The 16,750-nt window shown below is 41.1% G+C and overlaps 1 protein-coding gene across 1 annotated transcript in view; it reads right to left on the reverse strand.

The window, feature by feature from the left end:
* Positions 1-15,891, reverse strand: part of ARHGAP21 (Rho GTPase activating protein 21) — a 135,712-nt gene extending 119,821 nt beyond the window's left edge. The window contains 1 exon segment of the mRNA XM_029953884.1: positions 15,251-15,891. Coding sequence (XP_029809744.1) covers positions 15,251-15,328 — 78 coding nt within the window. The 5' untranslated portion in view covers positions 15,329-15,891.
* Positions 15,892-16,750: the final 859 nt, after the last annotated feature.

Consider the following 16,750-nt stretch of genomic DNA (forward strand, 5'->3'; position numbering starts at 1 on the left):
ATTGTCTTAGCTTTTACATGTATGTCAGAATCTACTTAGGGTTAATTTGTTGTGTGTGATGTAAGGTAAAGGTTCATGTTTGTCCATATGGTTATCTGTTTGTTCCAGCACCACCTGAATAACCTCACTGAATTCAAATGATCAAACACACACACACACACACACACACACACACACACACACGGGTCTCCCAACTCTCCACTGCCCTTCACTGCTATATAGATCCATTAAACCAATTCTATACTGCCTCGATTTTTGTGGCTTTGAATATTATAAAATAGTACTATAAACAAGTAATACAACATTACTATTTTTCAAAAGAGTTTTGGCTACTCTGTGTCCTTTGCATTTCCAAATAAATTTTAGAATTAACTTGTTTATTTATAATAAAAAACTCTTATGCCTTGCTAGAACTTTAATTGGGATTGAATTGGATTTATACAGCAATTTGTGGCTCAGTCATATCTTTAAAATTTTTTTTATTTTTTTAATTTATTTTTGAGAGAGAGAGAGAGAGAGAGAGAGAGAGAGAGAGAGATTGAGAGAGAGACAGCATGAGCAAGGGAGGGTCAGAGAGAGAGAGAGGGAGACACAGAATCTGAAGACAGGCTCCAGGCTCTGAGTTAGCTGTCAGCATAGAGCCTGACACGAGGCTCGAACTCACATACTGTGAGATCATGACCTGAGCCAAAGTCGGATGCTCAACTGACTGAGCCACCCAGGCGCCCCTCAGTCATAACTTAATATTGAGTCTTCCAATCCATAAACATAGTACATCTCTCTACTTATTCGTCTTTAAGACATTAAAATAAGGCTATATTTTTATTTCATTTCCAACTGTTTAGTGTATATAAATACACTGATTTTTACATAGTAACCTGGCTGCCTTGTACCTTGTGACCTTGCAAAATCTACTTACTAGTTCAAGAAAATGTGTTTGTTTGATGTGCACAATCATGTTGTCTGCAAATAAAGAGTTTTACTCCTTCCTTTCCTTTTTCCTTCCTTCCTTTTGTTTCCTTTTCATGATTTATTACACTAAATAGGGACTCCAGGACATTATTGAATAGATGTAATTGAGGGCAGACCTCCTCACTCTGTTCCTAATCTTGCTAGTAAAGTATTCAATATTTCTCCAAGTACAATAGCTGTAGGTTTTTTCATAACCCTCACTTATCAAATTGGATAAATTCCTTATATTCCAGTTCTGGGAGATTTTATGATGAATGAGTATTTAAATTTTGTCAAAAGCTTTTTCCACATCCAATGAGATAATGATCATACAAGTTTTTCTCTTAATTGTATAATATTGTTGTTAAATACATTAATTATTAATATTTTAAAATGACAAAGCTTTCATTTCTGGGATAGCTCCAACTTAATCATGACATTATTATCCTTTTCAAATACTGATAGGTTTGACTTGCTAACATTTTAAGAATTTTATCTACAGCCATAATTTAGGTTATTGGTCTGAATTCCTTTCCTTAAAATGTTCTTGTCTAGTTATTACCAGGCATATGCTGGGCCTCATAAAAAGGAGACGGGAGTGCTTTTCCACCTCGTTTTCTGAGTTTGTATAGAATTGGCATGATTTCTTCCTTAAACATGTGATAGACTCTATCCAGGCAGCCATCGGAATCTGGAGTCTTCTTTGTGTGGAGGTTTTTAATTATAAATTCAATCTCTTTAACATTTATGGCACTAGTCAGATTTCTTTTTATTTCTCCTGTGTCAGTTTTGGTAACTTGTATCTCTCAAGGTGTGACGCTGTGATTTATAATAAGAAATACATATTTGGTCTTCATCCCCATTCCTGGCACAGAGCTCCTAAAACCCTTGGAATTTCCTAAGAGGAGAGAGCAACAATGCTGTCTTTTGTTGTGTTAATGAGGTGACTTTTGGACTGCACCTAAGAATAGGGGCTGGTTGCCAAGAGAACCAAGCCTGTGATTAGCCAGTGGTGACTTACAGTCCCACTCTGACCTCAGGGGAGGAGAGAGGGCTGAGGGCTGGAGTTCGAATCATTCCCTAATGGTGAATAATTTAATCAACTCTGCATATGTAACTGGGCCTCCATAAAAACCCAAAACGATGGAGTTCAAAAGCTTCCAGGTTAGCGAACACATGAGGATCTGGGGTGAGTGGTGCGCCTGCAGAGGGCATGGGAACTCTATCCCTACACCCTTTCCCCACAACTCGCCCTATGCATCTCACCCATCTGTCTGTTCCCGAGTCGCATTCTTTTATAATAAACCAGTGAGCTAGTCAGCAATATGTTTCTCTGAGTCCTGTGAGTCACACTGCCAAATTAATCGAACCCAAGGAGGAGATTGTTGGAACCTCTGATCTACAGCTGGTGGGTCAGGCAACAACCTGGCAGCGGGAGGGAATGGGTCTTAATCTGTGGGATCTGATGATCTGATGCTATGATGTTATCTCCAGGTACACAGTGTCCGGACCGAGTAGAACTGTAGGACACCCAATTGGTGTTGGAGAAGTGCCTGGGGAGCGAATGCACGCAATGCACAGACACAAACAGATCTGAAAGGAACCAGAATCCTTACACAGGATTTGTCCGTTTCAGCTAAATTGTCAAATTCCCAGACATAAAGTTGTTCGTAATATTCCTTTTTACCTTTTTAGTATCTGCAGTCTCTGAATGATGTCCCCTCTTTTATTCCTGATATCAGTACCTTCTGTTTTCCCTCTTAATCACACAAACTGATTCTAAAGTCTGAAATCCTTTCCCAGAGACTGATATAAAGTTGCTATCTGGTCTGCTGTCAATTCAAAGCCAACTAGAAAAGACATACTGTCAAAAATCTGCTAAACATTTCACCATAGTTTGGCAAAATCCAGTCATATTCGCTTTCTAGGCCATATGTTTTTGGTATCCTTATGCATCCTGAATACATATGAAAATTTCAGAGCCTTAAGTATTGGCCGTTTTCCTAGAGATCCTGGTTGATCCAAACACGATGTTTAAATAACTAGTTCAAGGTAATAGTTAGATAAAAGATTACGATGATCAAATTAAAGGCAGCCAAGAGTGGTGACAGAAGCTAAGGATTAAATAGGGAAAAATGATTCCTCTTCCAAGTTCTTCTAAGCTGAAGAGAGTCTGCATTATCTCTTATCTAGAGCAGATGGAATTGTAGTAACCATAAACAACTAGGATTATGATATGAAGTTCTGTCAATATCTTCAGCTAGGGATTCTAGGTTAATTCATAGCACCCCAAGGAAGATTCCAATGATACCTCATCTCTCCCACTAAGTCTGTAGTGTAACTGTACTACTAGTATGATTTTTAATTAATTGTATATTTTGCTAAGGCATCATTGGTGCTTTAGGCAGCCAAGACTAGTGAGAGTCAGAAATGAAGGTAGCTAAGAAAACAAAAACACCTCCCCATAAATATCAATTTAAAAATGGGCAAAGCACCTGAACACACATTTCTACAATGAAGACATACAAATGGCAATAAAAGGATGCTGAACCTCACTAATCATCAGGGAAATGCACACTAAAACCACAGTGAGGTATCACCTCATCCTCTAAGAATGGCTACTGCTAAAAAAAAAAAAAGAGAGAGTGGGTCAAAGTGTGGAGAACAGAGAGCCCTGGCACTCTGTCGATGGGAACGTAAATTGGTACAACCATTATATGGAGGTTCCTCAAAACATGAAAACTAGAACAATCTTATGATCCAGCTAGCCCACTTCTTGTATCCAAAAGAATCAGGATCTTGAAGAGAACAGTATTCAGCCTTAAAAAAGAAAGAAATTCTGCCATTTGTGACAACATGAATGAACTTGGAGAATATAAGTGAAATAAGCCAGTCACAGAGAAATACATAAAATACTGCTTGATCTCCCTTTTATGTGGAATCTAAAAGAGACTCACAGAAGACATAGACTCACATCATGAGGGGCCAGGGAGTTGGGAAAATGGAGAGCTGTTTGTCAAAGGGTACAAAGTTTCAGCTAGGCAAGGTTCTGGAGACCTACTATGCAGCATAGTGCTTATAACTAACAATACTGTCAATATCTGAGCTGTCAGCACAGAGCCTGACGCGAGGCTCAAACTCACAAACTGTGAGATCAGTGACCTGCGCTGAAGTCGGAGGCTTAACCAACAGAGGCACCCAGGTGCCCAAGGTAGATCTTAATTTAAGGGTTTTTACCACAAAAAAAAAAAAAACAAAAAAAAACAATAAAATAGTACTAATAGCAGTAACAATAATACAGGGGGCAAGAGGAAACTTGGGGAGGTGATGATTATGTTCACAGCCTTAATTGAGGTAATGGTTTCATGGTATATGAGCCGTACACGTTAAATACGCACAGCTTTTTACATATCAATCATATCTCAATAAAGGGATTAAAAAGACCAAGGCATTGGGGTACCTGGGTGGCTCAGCGAATTAAGCGTCCGACTTGATTTTAGTTCAGGTCACGATTTCAAGGTTTGCGGGTCCAAGCCCTGCATCAAGCTCCATGCTGACAGCACAGAGCCTGCTTGGGATTCTCTCTCTGCCCCTTCCTGGCTTGTGCTCTCTTTCTCTCTCTCTCTCAAAAAATAAGTTAAAAAAAATTTTTTTTAAAGACCAAGGTATCTAAAATATTCAGAACCCTAAAATATTTGGGTATCTAACAGCTATTATAACAGTAGGACCTTTGAAGAAGCAAGCCCTGGACCTCTGTTTAAACAGCTTTGCATCAAAGTCAACTAGAGAAGTTTAGATTTCCTATTAACTCTCAGAAACAGTCTTTACCTAGGAAAAGAAAGGAAAGGAAGTCCATTCACCACTGCTATTTCTTCTTCTATTGATATATTCATACCTGCTTTTTAGTATCTCTTGGCAAACAGAGATTCAAGCATGGGATCTAAAATAAACATCACTTCCTAGAAGACAGGAGATACATTGCATATTGGCCACCACATTCAAGGACATCAGTTTTCTCAAAGGCTTCTCTTAATCCTTTGAATTCAAGCCATTCTCTTTTGAGATGCCTATCAACCTCCCTTATGCCTTCTTTACTTGTCTGCTGGTCTCACTTGGCCAGATCCTCCTGGTCTGTGGCTTTGCTCCTACTCCAACATTACTTTCAATGACTTCAAGAAATCCTGCTTCTTAGGCAGAATTAGCAATTAGGCTCTATCATTAGCTTACATCGTATTTGCATTGTGATAACACAATGTGGAAAACCAGTGCACCTCACAGTACATGAAATTGAAACAAAACTGATTCAATGGACAGACAGAATAGGGGCTGGCGTTAAAAGAGGAAGGGTACGTAGGGGGAATTATTTTGTTAATAATTCTTAATTTTGTTAGAATACTTTCTGAAACCCTTCAGGATGTATACGTAGATAAAGGGCACCATATGCATACATGAACAACATATATGAAAGAGCACATACATAGAGAGAATGAGAATATATATGTTTTCTTCCATTGTAACTTTTCCTAGTCTTGATAGAGAGTTAATATGAACAAATGATTATAAGATGCACAGAAGAAATTAAACAGTTACTTGCTCAAAGAAAATATATCCTTCTGTCACGAAACAAATTACTCTTTTAAATATTTTTTTACCTTTATTTATTTTTGAGAGACAGAGAGAGACAGAGCATGAGGAGGGGAGGGGCAAAGAGAGAAACAGACACAGAATCAGAAGCAGGTGCCAGACTCTGAGCTAGTGGTCAGCACAGAGCCCGATGCAGGGCTTGAACCCACAGACTGTGAGATCATGATCTGAGCTGAAGTCTGAGGCTCAACCGACTGAGCCACCCAGGCGCCCCAACAAATTACTTTTATAATACAGCGATAGGTAACAATAGCTTTAATATGACCAGAGTCAGAGTTCTATCAATTTTAAAATGGGAACTTCTGATTAAAGTATAACATACCCACAAAAAAGTAGGATACGTCTCACCGTTGAATTTTAAAGTGCTCTTTGGACTTATTTTATCTGAAAAGACTATTACTTTGGTATATTGATGACATGCAGAAATATATATGATTACAAAGAAAAGAAAATATTTGTAACTTTAACCTTGAAATGTTCACTGGTTTAGTCATTTCAAATTTATCTCCGTATTTTTGCCTGTTTTCTTTATACTGATTTCAATTTGGTCAGAGAAATTCCAAAATCAGGGTACCATAAGAATTCAGGTTCCAGAAGGAGCTATGAATATCATTTAGGTCTGTTGTTCTCAAACTTGGAAGGTCACCAAGGGATCTCTTGTAAAGTTAAGGCTTTTCAGGCTCACTTCCAGGGATTCTAATTCATTAGCTTAAGGTGGGAAGAAGAATCTGCAGTTCTATAAGTTGTCCAAGTGATTCTAATGATCACTCAGATTTGCCTGACTTAAATTTCTACCAAAGCAGGAATTCTGTCTGTTATTTGCCAAGTGAAGGGCATCCTGTTTGCAAAGAACACTTTCAATTTCAATTACCTTCTATTAAAAAAAAATGTCTTCTGAATATGGAGTTGAATAAATTGGCTCATCTATCTATCCTAGTCCTGCCCTTCACGGGCATACAAAATGAATCTTATCTCTCTTCCATATTACAGTCCTTGAAGATAACGTGGTATGGTGCTTTGCACGTTTCCTTCCCTCCACTTACAAAATTGGTAAGATATATGTATGTGTGTGTGTGTGTCTAGGTATATGTCTGTCTATCTAGAGAGAAACACACATCCATCTAGAGAGAAACACATACACAGAAGGGGTGCTGACCCACACACACATCAAAATCTGTGTAACTTTCGACTCGTCAGAACTTGACTCCTTACAGCCTCCTACTGACTAGAAGCCTTTTTGATGACAGAAACAGTAACTAACACATATTTTGTATATTATAGGTATTATGTACTGTATTTTTACAATAAAGTAAGCTAGAAAAAATATTAACAAAATCACAAGGAAGAGAAAATACATTTACAGTACTGTCTTGTCTTTGTCAAAAAACATCCACATTTAAGCAGACCTACACAGTTCAAACATGCATTGTTCAAGGGTCAATTGTATATATCTTCCCTATGGCCAGGGAAGGGTGTCAGTAATACATTACTAAGTGGAAAAAAAAGTAAATTGAAAACATTTCCTAAAAGCATTAAAATAGAGATCTGATTTATACTGAGTGCCCAGAGCATTCCCTCCCCTCATATTCACTAGGTAGGTAATATGTTTCCAGAAGCCAATATGCAGAACCCAGAGGAGAAAGTAGGTCTCTGACAACCTAACACAAAGTTTTTCTTAAATACAGAATCTTTATTTATTAGCAAAATACTGGGTACTACAGATATCTAGATCTCTTGAGGTAAAAGAAAAATGATGCCTATTAATCCCCAAGATCATATTAGCTAAGACATATCCAGAAGAAATGCAATCATTGGTCCAGCTTTCCATCTATTGATATTTAAGGATACTCTCCACATTGTAAGGAAAAAGAAAGCATGTTCCTAATGACGTAAGTTCTGTTAAGTTGTATTAAAGATGAATGCAGTGAACAAGAGTGGGAGTCAAGAGACTACATCCTCCTGAGGTTGTAAGAAGAAAGAAGCTTCAGGATCAGGAGCAGGTGGCACTACTCAGAACTGTGCCAGATGTGGATCCAGAACAGGGATATACAACCAGAGGGAAAGGCCATAAGAAACCAATTCTGACTCAAAAACACCCAATATCAAATAGAAGACTCAACAGTAGCTAGTGTGACTAAGGAAAAGGAAATACACTCTTTAACTTGCCATCTTTTGACAGTAATTGTTAGCTCTGGGCTGCCTAAAAACTTTCCCCAAAATAGATGAATATTCAGAAAGATCAAACTTGGGTTCTAGATCTATTCTCTTATTCACAAATCAACACAGCAGGATTCCCTGCATATTAAAAGATAACCAGACAAAAAACAATTACCATCACATTGAGTTTCTTTAACCTAAGTACATGTATCCAGCTGTCTTTCAGATTATTTTGGAAGTACAAAAGGCCATCTTCCATATCTTGTTATGTAATAAACTTGCACAATACTCATTTTTTTAATAAGACAATTTTAACTAAAAAACTATTTTGGTGGAAGCAATCCCGAATTAAGCTTTTAAATGGAGATGTCCTCCTACTCCTGACCAACAGAACATACAGAAGGCTCCTAAGATTTAATATATTTAATTCTTTATGGCCAATTGAAATTAGATAAATAACAGGACAATCTTTGAGCCCAAGCACCTTTCGTTTTACTAATCTAATCACATCAACCAGAAAGAAAAACAAGTGCCTACCATATGGTCTTTCTGTGATAGAAGATAGCTGCATTCAATAACAGCATCTGTGCATCTTTAGCAACACGAGCATTGCTCACACTTAAATCACCACGTCGTTAAATATCAGAAGACGACAGATCCCTTCGCAAAGCAAAGAACAAAAGAAACGGCGTATCACTTTCATACTAGATTATTTGACCTGGTAAAAAGTACTGAAATGAAGAAAGGATCAGAGATTGTGTAACCAAGGAATAAGGACTTCACAAAATGTTTCGCTTGGAAGAAACGAGTTCTAAGGAACACTAACCACGTGTGGAGGAATCCTCTTTTGACCGGGGCACTCATTTGTCAATGACCCGCCTCTCGCGATGCGTACCACTCAACAGGCTCAGATCCGGACTTGTGAAATCTCCCTCCATACCTGTTCTTGCTACTACTGCCATTCTTAACTCTGACAGGCTTTCCCTTTAATCCCCACGGGCAGCATAAAGCTTCTGGCATGCAGTGGTATTCTGACATCTAAATTCAGGTATAAAAGGAACACAGGTTTCAATACCAGTGTTAGATTACACGGTACTATACAGCTAGCCCAGAATGAATCCTAGGCCTCCACTGAAAAAAAAAGACATGCTTTAAAAAAAAAAACAAAACTTAAGTATTGTTTTAAAGAGTATGGATCCTTTTCAAAAAGCATTTAAGTATCATTTTAAGCAGTCTAGGTTTCCTAGAAACCAGAGTTTCACAAGACTAGTAACGTAATCTGTAAATGGTGTCTTTTTACTGTAGTTTTGGAATGAAGCAAAAAAGAGAAAATACAAAAATAGTATCACTCCAAATTCTTATCTAGAACTACTAACAGCTAACATTCTGTTATAGTCAATTTTGTGATCAATTTTAACTTATGATGGAAACTTTATGACACTAACAATATTTAGTAAGGGTATTAATGTATCAGCCATTCATTTTAAGAAAAAAAAATATAACCAATACAGACATATTATCTTTTTATAGTTTCCCCGCCAGCCTGATTCCCCATCCTCTAGTCTATTAATCACCATTATCTCACCTCTTAGTGCAAATTCTTTCATTCATTTGTGCTACACACTGTCTGGTTACCTGGTTACCAGCTTCCCAAAGGAAGAAAGATGCAAAGAAAAAAGGCACCACAAATGTGAACCGTGGTTGGTCCTAATGGAAATGGAGGTCTCCAAGACAAAATACCCTACATACCGCTGTATCATCTAAATTCAGCATTCATATATTATGTACCCATAACCCAAAGATAAACTCACTAACACTCTGGAATTTTCTTAGTCTTGATTCACTCATTCATTCATTCATTCATTGGGAAAAAAAATACTCGTGGGCCTATAATGTACAAGGCATTCATTCTTCTAGGCACAGAAAATACAACAAAGTGCACTGAACACATTCTAGATATACGACCCGTCCAAATAAATACACAAAATCAGATGGACAAGCTGTGTCAGATGGAGATGAAGTGATAGGCGAGAAAAATACAGCAAGGAAGGAAGGCAGGTCATGTGGTGGGAGCAGGGAAGAGGCCTTCGACAAACCTAATGGGTAGCAAAGGCTTCCCTCAGATGACCTCAAGGCAAACCTAAAGGAGACAAGGAAAGGAGCGGTACAGAGGCCTGAGCAGGGTGCTGCTGGTGGGAAGGGTCTAGGGAAGGCTCTAGGGAACGCCATGCCGGGGACTATACGCAAGAGTCCAGAATGGCGAATACAGAGGGATGGGAGGGAGAGCAGCAGGAGGTAAGGTTAGGGAGGGGGGAGGCCGGATTGTGCATGTAAGAACTTTGGCTTTTACCCCAGAGGGAAATGAGAGGCCATCAGAGGAATGTGAGCAGAGGAGTAACATGCTCTGATTTACAGGAGGTCCGCTCTGGTTAGTGTGTGGAGAACAAACTCCAGGCTGGTGAGCAAGGAGGCTGAGAGACAGTCAGTCAACCACATTTGCATGGTATGCAAGAGGGAGATCAAAGATCGCTCCAAGGAACCGGAGCTAGAAGGAGGGGGGTGTGAGTGCTTTGGGAGGAGGAGAAAACTGGGAAGGTAGGCAGGAGTGGTTCTAGATATGCCTCTACTATCCCAGTGGAGCAGGCAGGTGGATGCAGGAATCCGAATTCAAATATGGGTGGAGACACACACACACACATATACACACACACTCAGAGGTGTACATATAAATTATCAGTATATACTTGATATTAGGAACCAGAGTGCTGACCATTACACTGTGGAACTCCATTTGATATTTAAAAACATAAAACGGGGCCACCTGGATGACTTAGTTGGTTAAACATCTAACTCTTGGTTTCAGCCTAGGTCATGATCTCATGGTTTGGTGAGTTCAAGTCCTGTGTCACGCTCTGTGCTATTCTCTCTTGCTCTCTCTTTGCCTCCCCCCTACTTGCACCGTCTCTGTCTCTCTCAAAATAAATATACAAACTTAAAAAAAAAAACCTTTAAAAAAAAATAAAACCATAAAACTGAGCACAGTGAGAATAAAAGAAGGTCCAACTGCGCCCTGCTTTGGATGAAGATTTAGCAGGCCAGAAAGCTGAGGAAACTTCAGGGACTGAGAAGGAGGGATCAATGGCGGAGGCGGATAATCAAGACAGTACAGGGTAACAGAATCTGAGTGAACTCTGAATAAAAATTAAGCCTTTCCTATGCGTTCACTCATTCATTCAACAATATTTATTAAAGCATTACTATGACAGACACAGTAGAAACAAACATGGTACCTATTCCTAAAGGGATTCCAGGGAAGGGGGAATATAGATAAATAAACCTGTAAGCACTATTCTTGAGAAAGTATGGGGTAATTGGGAGATAATGCACGGGGGGCCACTAATCCAGTCTTGGAGGGTCAGGGAAGGCTTTCCTGAGGAAGTGATGAAGAAAAGACCAGAATGATGCATCAGAATCAGGCATGGAGGGGTGGCAGGTAGAGAGGCTGGAGGGAAGGGTGAAAGGAAACAGCACTTGAGAAGGCCTGAAGAGCAGAGACACGAGACTCCCCAGTGGACCTGACAGCAGGATCAGTACTGGAAGTGTAGGAAGAGGTGACACATGACAGGAGGAAGGCAGGCCAGGCGCCTCTCTTCCAAAGGCAATGGGAGGCTAGAGAACTGTTTTCCACAGGGGAACGTTGAGGAGGGGCACTCTGACTCCTGCAGGGGCAAAGTTGGCTGGTGACAAGGCTGGCAACTGGGAAACCAGTTAGAAAGGAGATGCCACTGACCTGAACTCAGGTAGCGGGCGGTGGGATTTGGAATGCAGATTCCACAGGACTTTGGATGGGAGGAATGTGCAGAGAGAAGGGTCAAGGGTGATAACCTGCTTTTTTGATGGGGACAGATAAGGAGGTGGCGGTGCTACTCACAGAAAGAAGGAACTCCACAAGAGGAGTCCAATTAGTTAAGTCTGAAATGCCTTTGGGCATTTTTCTGGATACAAAAAAAAAACTGTTTGGTAAATAGGCAAAAGGCTCTACTGGTCTGAAGATCAACTATAAACCCTGGGATTGAGCTGTAAATTTAGAATCAGCAGCACGCAGATTAAAGCCATGGGAGAGCGTAAAATAAAACCCAGGGAGAAAAGAGAAGAGTAGCAGAGTGGCGAGAACCTGGCTCTAGGTAAAGCCAACATGAAAGGGGCAGCAGAGGAAGAACCCGAGGGAGGGAGAGAGGGAGAGAGAAAGAGACAGAGAGAGAACAGGAGAGCACCTGAGAAGGAACAAGGGGGTCTGGGATCAAAGCAAAGTGCCTAGGTATTCCAGAAAGAAGAGCAAAGGGATGAACTCTCGTGAGTTCATACACAGGAAAATGCCTTCCTGTATTATTTACACAATTCCAAAATCAACCCACAATTGTCTTTCATCCGCTCTGGTACATTGTAGTCATAGGACAAGCTAAGCTTGGATGAAGAAGCATGCCATAAGATGAAAGTAATTAATTCGCATTAGTAAATAAGTCTGTCTTGACAACAGACAGTGAAAGTGCTAAAAGTTCTATTATTGGGCAATACTAGGACCTATAGACAAAAAGTGAAATAAATATCAGACATAGGAAAAATAACCTGGTCTAAAAAGCTGAGGAAAAAGTTTTCACCTTTGGGTAAAAAAGAAAAACAAAAACAAGCTGAACCTTCAAGGATGAGCTCTATAGGATATGAAAGGGGTGATCAGATCACGGGGTCTAAACTAAGTGATTCTGTAAGCAGAGCTACTCAAGGCTGGCTGTCAGAACACTTCACATATCAGGCTGCACGGGTGCGCGCGCACACACACACACACACACACACACACACACACACCCCAAAGCACAGGCTCAGAGGGCGGGAAACCGTATTTTCAGACATGTAAAGTATATAACTCTGTACGAATAGAACTGTGCCATCCTTATGGTACAATCACCAAATACATTCTACTGAATTGTCACAATTCATTATTTGAAGAGGACTGTCTCTTATTTTTAACCTTCCGATATATTCTTGGGGGGGAGGGGTGCTTACATTTATCTGTGTATCAACACAATTAGATTCTAATACAGATGAACAAGAAGTTTCTGAATGTTTTGCAACAAAGCAACAGACCTAATCTATAAAAAATAGAGTTAGCCAATTAGATAAACCCTGAATCAGAGATTTCTATTAATTCACTGCATCAATTTCTTCTGTCCTGAACAGTTAAGTTTCTTGGCTGATAAACAGCACTCATATTAAGACATACATGTTCATCTCTTTGTTAGGTAAAAATGCCTATCAATTTACTATTCAAACACACATTTAGGAACATGGCTACTGATTTCTAAAATCTTTTAAAGAATGACAGTACTACTTTAGAATGTAATACTTCTAATAAAATTAAACACAAAAATTAATTGCAGCATTCAAAGACTTAAATATCTATCAATCCAAAGCATTCCAGGGGCAAGCCTCCTTTTATTGCTAATAAATATTCACAAGATTTCACATGCTTCAGAAGTATCAATGAGAGCTAAATATACAACAATGAAACAGGCAATAATTACTCCTTACCCTGAGATTTTAAAATCCTGTCTGACAGCATAAAGCCCCTTTCTTTCTATATCTGCATAGAATGTAAGCAATCTACCTATTCTTTAAAAACCCAAACAATAGTATAGCTTAACACCAAACTCAAGTTCTGTGTATAATCTTCAAATGCAAGCAATATAATGTTTTCTTGTTTCCCAAACTAGAAATAATGTGGCCATGACAGCAGTAACATCCAAATGAAAACAAATTTCACAGCCCTTAAAAAAATAAAATACATAACTGTCAGTGTTAATATAAGCCAAGTTTGCAACTGGAAGCATTGCTTTGTAGCCAAGAACAAGATGTGTCTATTATAAATTCTTGGTTTCAGGACATCCCTTAAATGACCAAAAAACAAACAAACAAAAAAACAACCCAGAAAACAAACAAAAAACCCACAAATAACATTAGTTCTTGCAAATATAATGCAAATAGCACACTAATTAAGGTATTCACAAGACAATGACAAATAAGGCTTTGGGACCACAGCACATATTATTATGTAACTATAATACACATTAAGCAATCACCAAGGTGTAGGTAGGCCTTCCAAAAGGAGTTATTATGGTTTACCATGATCAGAGGATTGTGGTGTTATACTTAATCACATTTTACCTCCAAGCAGGTGTTTACAGGTGTCAAAAAGTAAAACACTGCTTCTAACTGTAAATCTGTAGGTCTAATAAGATGTACAGTAACGCATACTGTACCTACCTCCCTGCATTTTCTACAGAGACTTTCTAATCCAATATGAAGTAAGACACATGATGCAAGTTTTTCTACATGCTTTAAAAACAAAAATTTAACCTGATTCATTTTTACTAAAATGCCCAAACTGAAACACTCAGAACTAGACGTGTGGCGGTAAAGTTAAAATGTAACAAACACTTAAAGGCACAAAAGACACACAATGAAAGTAAAGGCTCTTTGGGGGATGTTACTGTTATCTAGCCAATCTGTCAATAAAAATAGAGGCCGCTCAGAAGTAAAGTTTAAAGGATAACCATATTCAGGACATTTAGCAAGCAAATTACAGAAATCCCCAATAATGAAGAAAACACAGTATAGTCACTACAGAACTCCAAATATGAAGAGAAAAAAAGAATAGGAGAGGCAACAGAACATACAGGGGTAATAAATCAATGGATTTTCTGATTTCCTGCCTGCTCAAAAAAACTCTCAGGAAGCCTGCCATAGAATCTTCTGAGCCCTCCCAAAGATGATGGGCTAATGCCAATGCAAGCCACCTGACCCCCAGGGCAGCTCCTGAAACTTCTGAACTGAGCAGTGAAAGGCAGGGCATAAATAAAAGAACAGCAAAGGCAGATTTTTCAGGGAGTTGAAATTACAACTCTATAAATCTTTTTCCCCCCCAAGGCCACGCTTGGACTGTCTATGGGAAAAGACCTGTTTTTCTACCCAGAGCAGAAATCCACACACACCGACGGCGAGCCACAATACCCATCAAAGCCAAAGTGGGACCAAGTTCCCGGCTTGCCCTCTCTCCACCTCTGACAGCAAATCTTGGCTACAGACACACAAAAATGCACCATGGCACCTGGTAAGCGGCCCAACGCCAAAACTACTGGAGGATGGGGAGGGACTGAAGGAAAAGAGCCACTTGGAGGCAGCCCCGGCCACCTGCAGTGGGAGAAGTCCCCGCTCTGAGATGATGGGGCATGATGGGCACTGCAAGGCCAGGAAACCCTTCTTGCATAAGTATCACCTAAGTTCCTGGAAACAAAAATGGGCAAGGCTGCACCGCCCTCGGGTCAAGCCGGGGCATTCCCACGATCCGGTCCAAACGGGCCCAAAGCCTCTCAGCTGACCCCCCCCCCCGCCCCCCTACAGGACACCGCGCAGCCAGTGGCCCAAGAGCTGCCTCCACGCTTACCTCACAGGTGGGGGGCCCGCAGGCCTTGAGCTTGTCACCATCTCCCTCCGGTAGACCAGTCCGACGTGTGGCCATCATTTCATTTCAAATGACAAAGAAGGGACCAACCCTTTGGAGTCCACATTGGGGGTAGGAATACTACCGCACGCCAAAAAGGGAAGAATTCCACACGGGGCCCCCAGGAGGTGCGGGGCTGGTGAAACAAGTAATGTGCCAGGGGATGAAATGTTTTTAGGAAGTTCCTTCCAAACGCCCTGATGATTTCTTCGGACTTCAATTGACTTCCCCGTCTTCGTCCATTTCTCAAGATTTGGGGGGGGGGGGGGGGGACAACAAAGAAGACGGGTCTTCTCCGCAGCTAATGAGGCCAAGTGCAGAAAGCAGTCCCCCTCCTCCTCAGAGCGACTCCAAGACCAAGAGGAATCCGAGTGGGTCGCGAAGGCTGGAGCGTCAGCGCCCAGAAAGCTCTCTCCTAGAACGGAATGGTTACAAGGGCATGAACTTTCTCCAGACGCTGACCTTAGCCTTGCCCCATGTCTACACCAAGTTCGCCTTTCCAACGCTTGGCAAGATTATTCGGTCCACGCTGACGAACCTCAAGCACGAAAGAGGAAATAATCCTCCCATAGAGAATTTTCCTGATTTCCTATAAATCAGAGGGGGGAAAAAAGAGAGACAGAAGCATCAGAACTGCACGGTGCTTGCGTCAAACAAGCCTGGATGGTGTGCAGCCTTCAAGAAAGAATTTCCCTTTTCTCCAAGTGCATTTTCTTCTGTATTTTCTGGACAGAAGAGAGAGTGTCTACGCTCTTCGGCATCACCCAGACACTTGGGCTCCGCGAAGTTTTCTCCCCGCGAGATGAAAACGGATTAACACTTTTCAGAAACCCTGCTCGCTCCCCTCCACCTCCACCACCTCCACCACCTCCACCACCACTACCCCACCACCAAAATAAAAACAAAAAAGCCAGCAGCGCAGGCTCGGCCGCCGCTTGCAGGCCAGCCGGGGGAGTCTGGGCGCCCGCCCCCGCGCCCCTTGGCTGCCCGGAGGAGGCGGCCGTTTCGCTTGGCCCGCGGCGGGGCTGGGTGGGGAGGCGAGCGCGGCCGCGGGTGGGAGTCGGGCGCAGCTCCCTCTCCGGGACATTATTCAGGGGCGACAGAAATGAAGCCGCACCCCGGGCAACTTTTCTGTACTTGCTGTTCCCCAAACTACCATCCGACGCTACCTTTCCCTTTCCCTGGGGCCACCTAGAGAAGGAAAAAAAAAAAAAGAGAGAGAGAGAGAGAGGAAAAAGAAAACCACCACCCACCTACCACTATTTCCTCCGCCCCTTCCAGAGGCGGGTCGGGGATCTCGATCTCCCGGGAAGGGCGGCCCAAATATGTACTTTTCAAAAGGTGTCGGGAGACCCGGGGAAAAGACAAAACAACAACAACAACAACAACAACAACAACAACAACAACAACAACAACAACCACGGGGGGCTTACCCTTCCCAGC

The sequence above is a fragment of the Suricata suricatta genome, chromosome 10 (genome assembly GCF_006229205.1).
Source record: "Suricata suricatta isolate VVHF042 chromosome 10, meerkat_22Aug2017_6uvM2_HiC, whole genome shotgun sequence".
Taxonomy (NCBI): Eukaryota; Metazoa; Chordata; class Mammalia; order Carnivora; family Herpestidae; genus Suricata; species Suricata suricatta.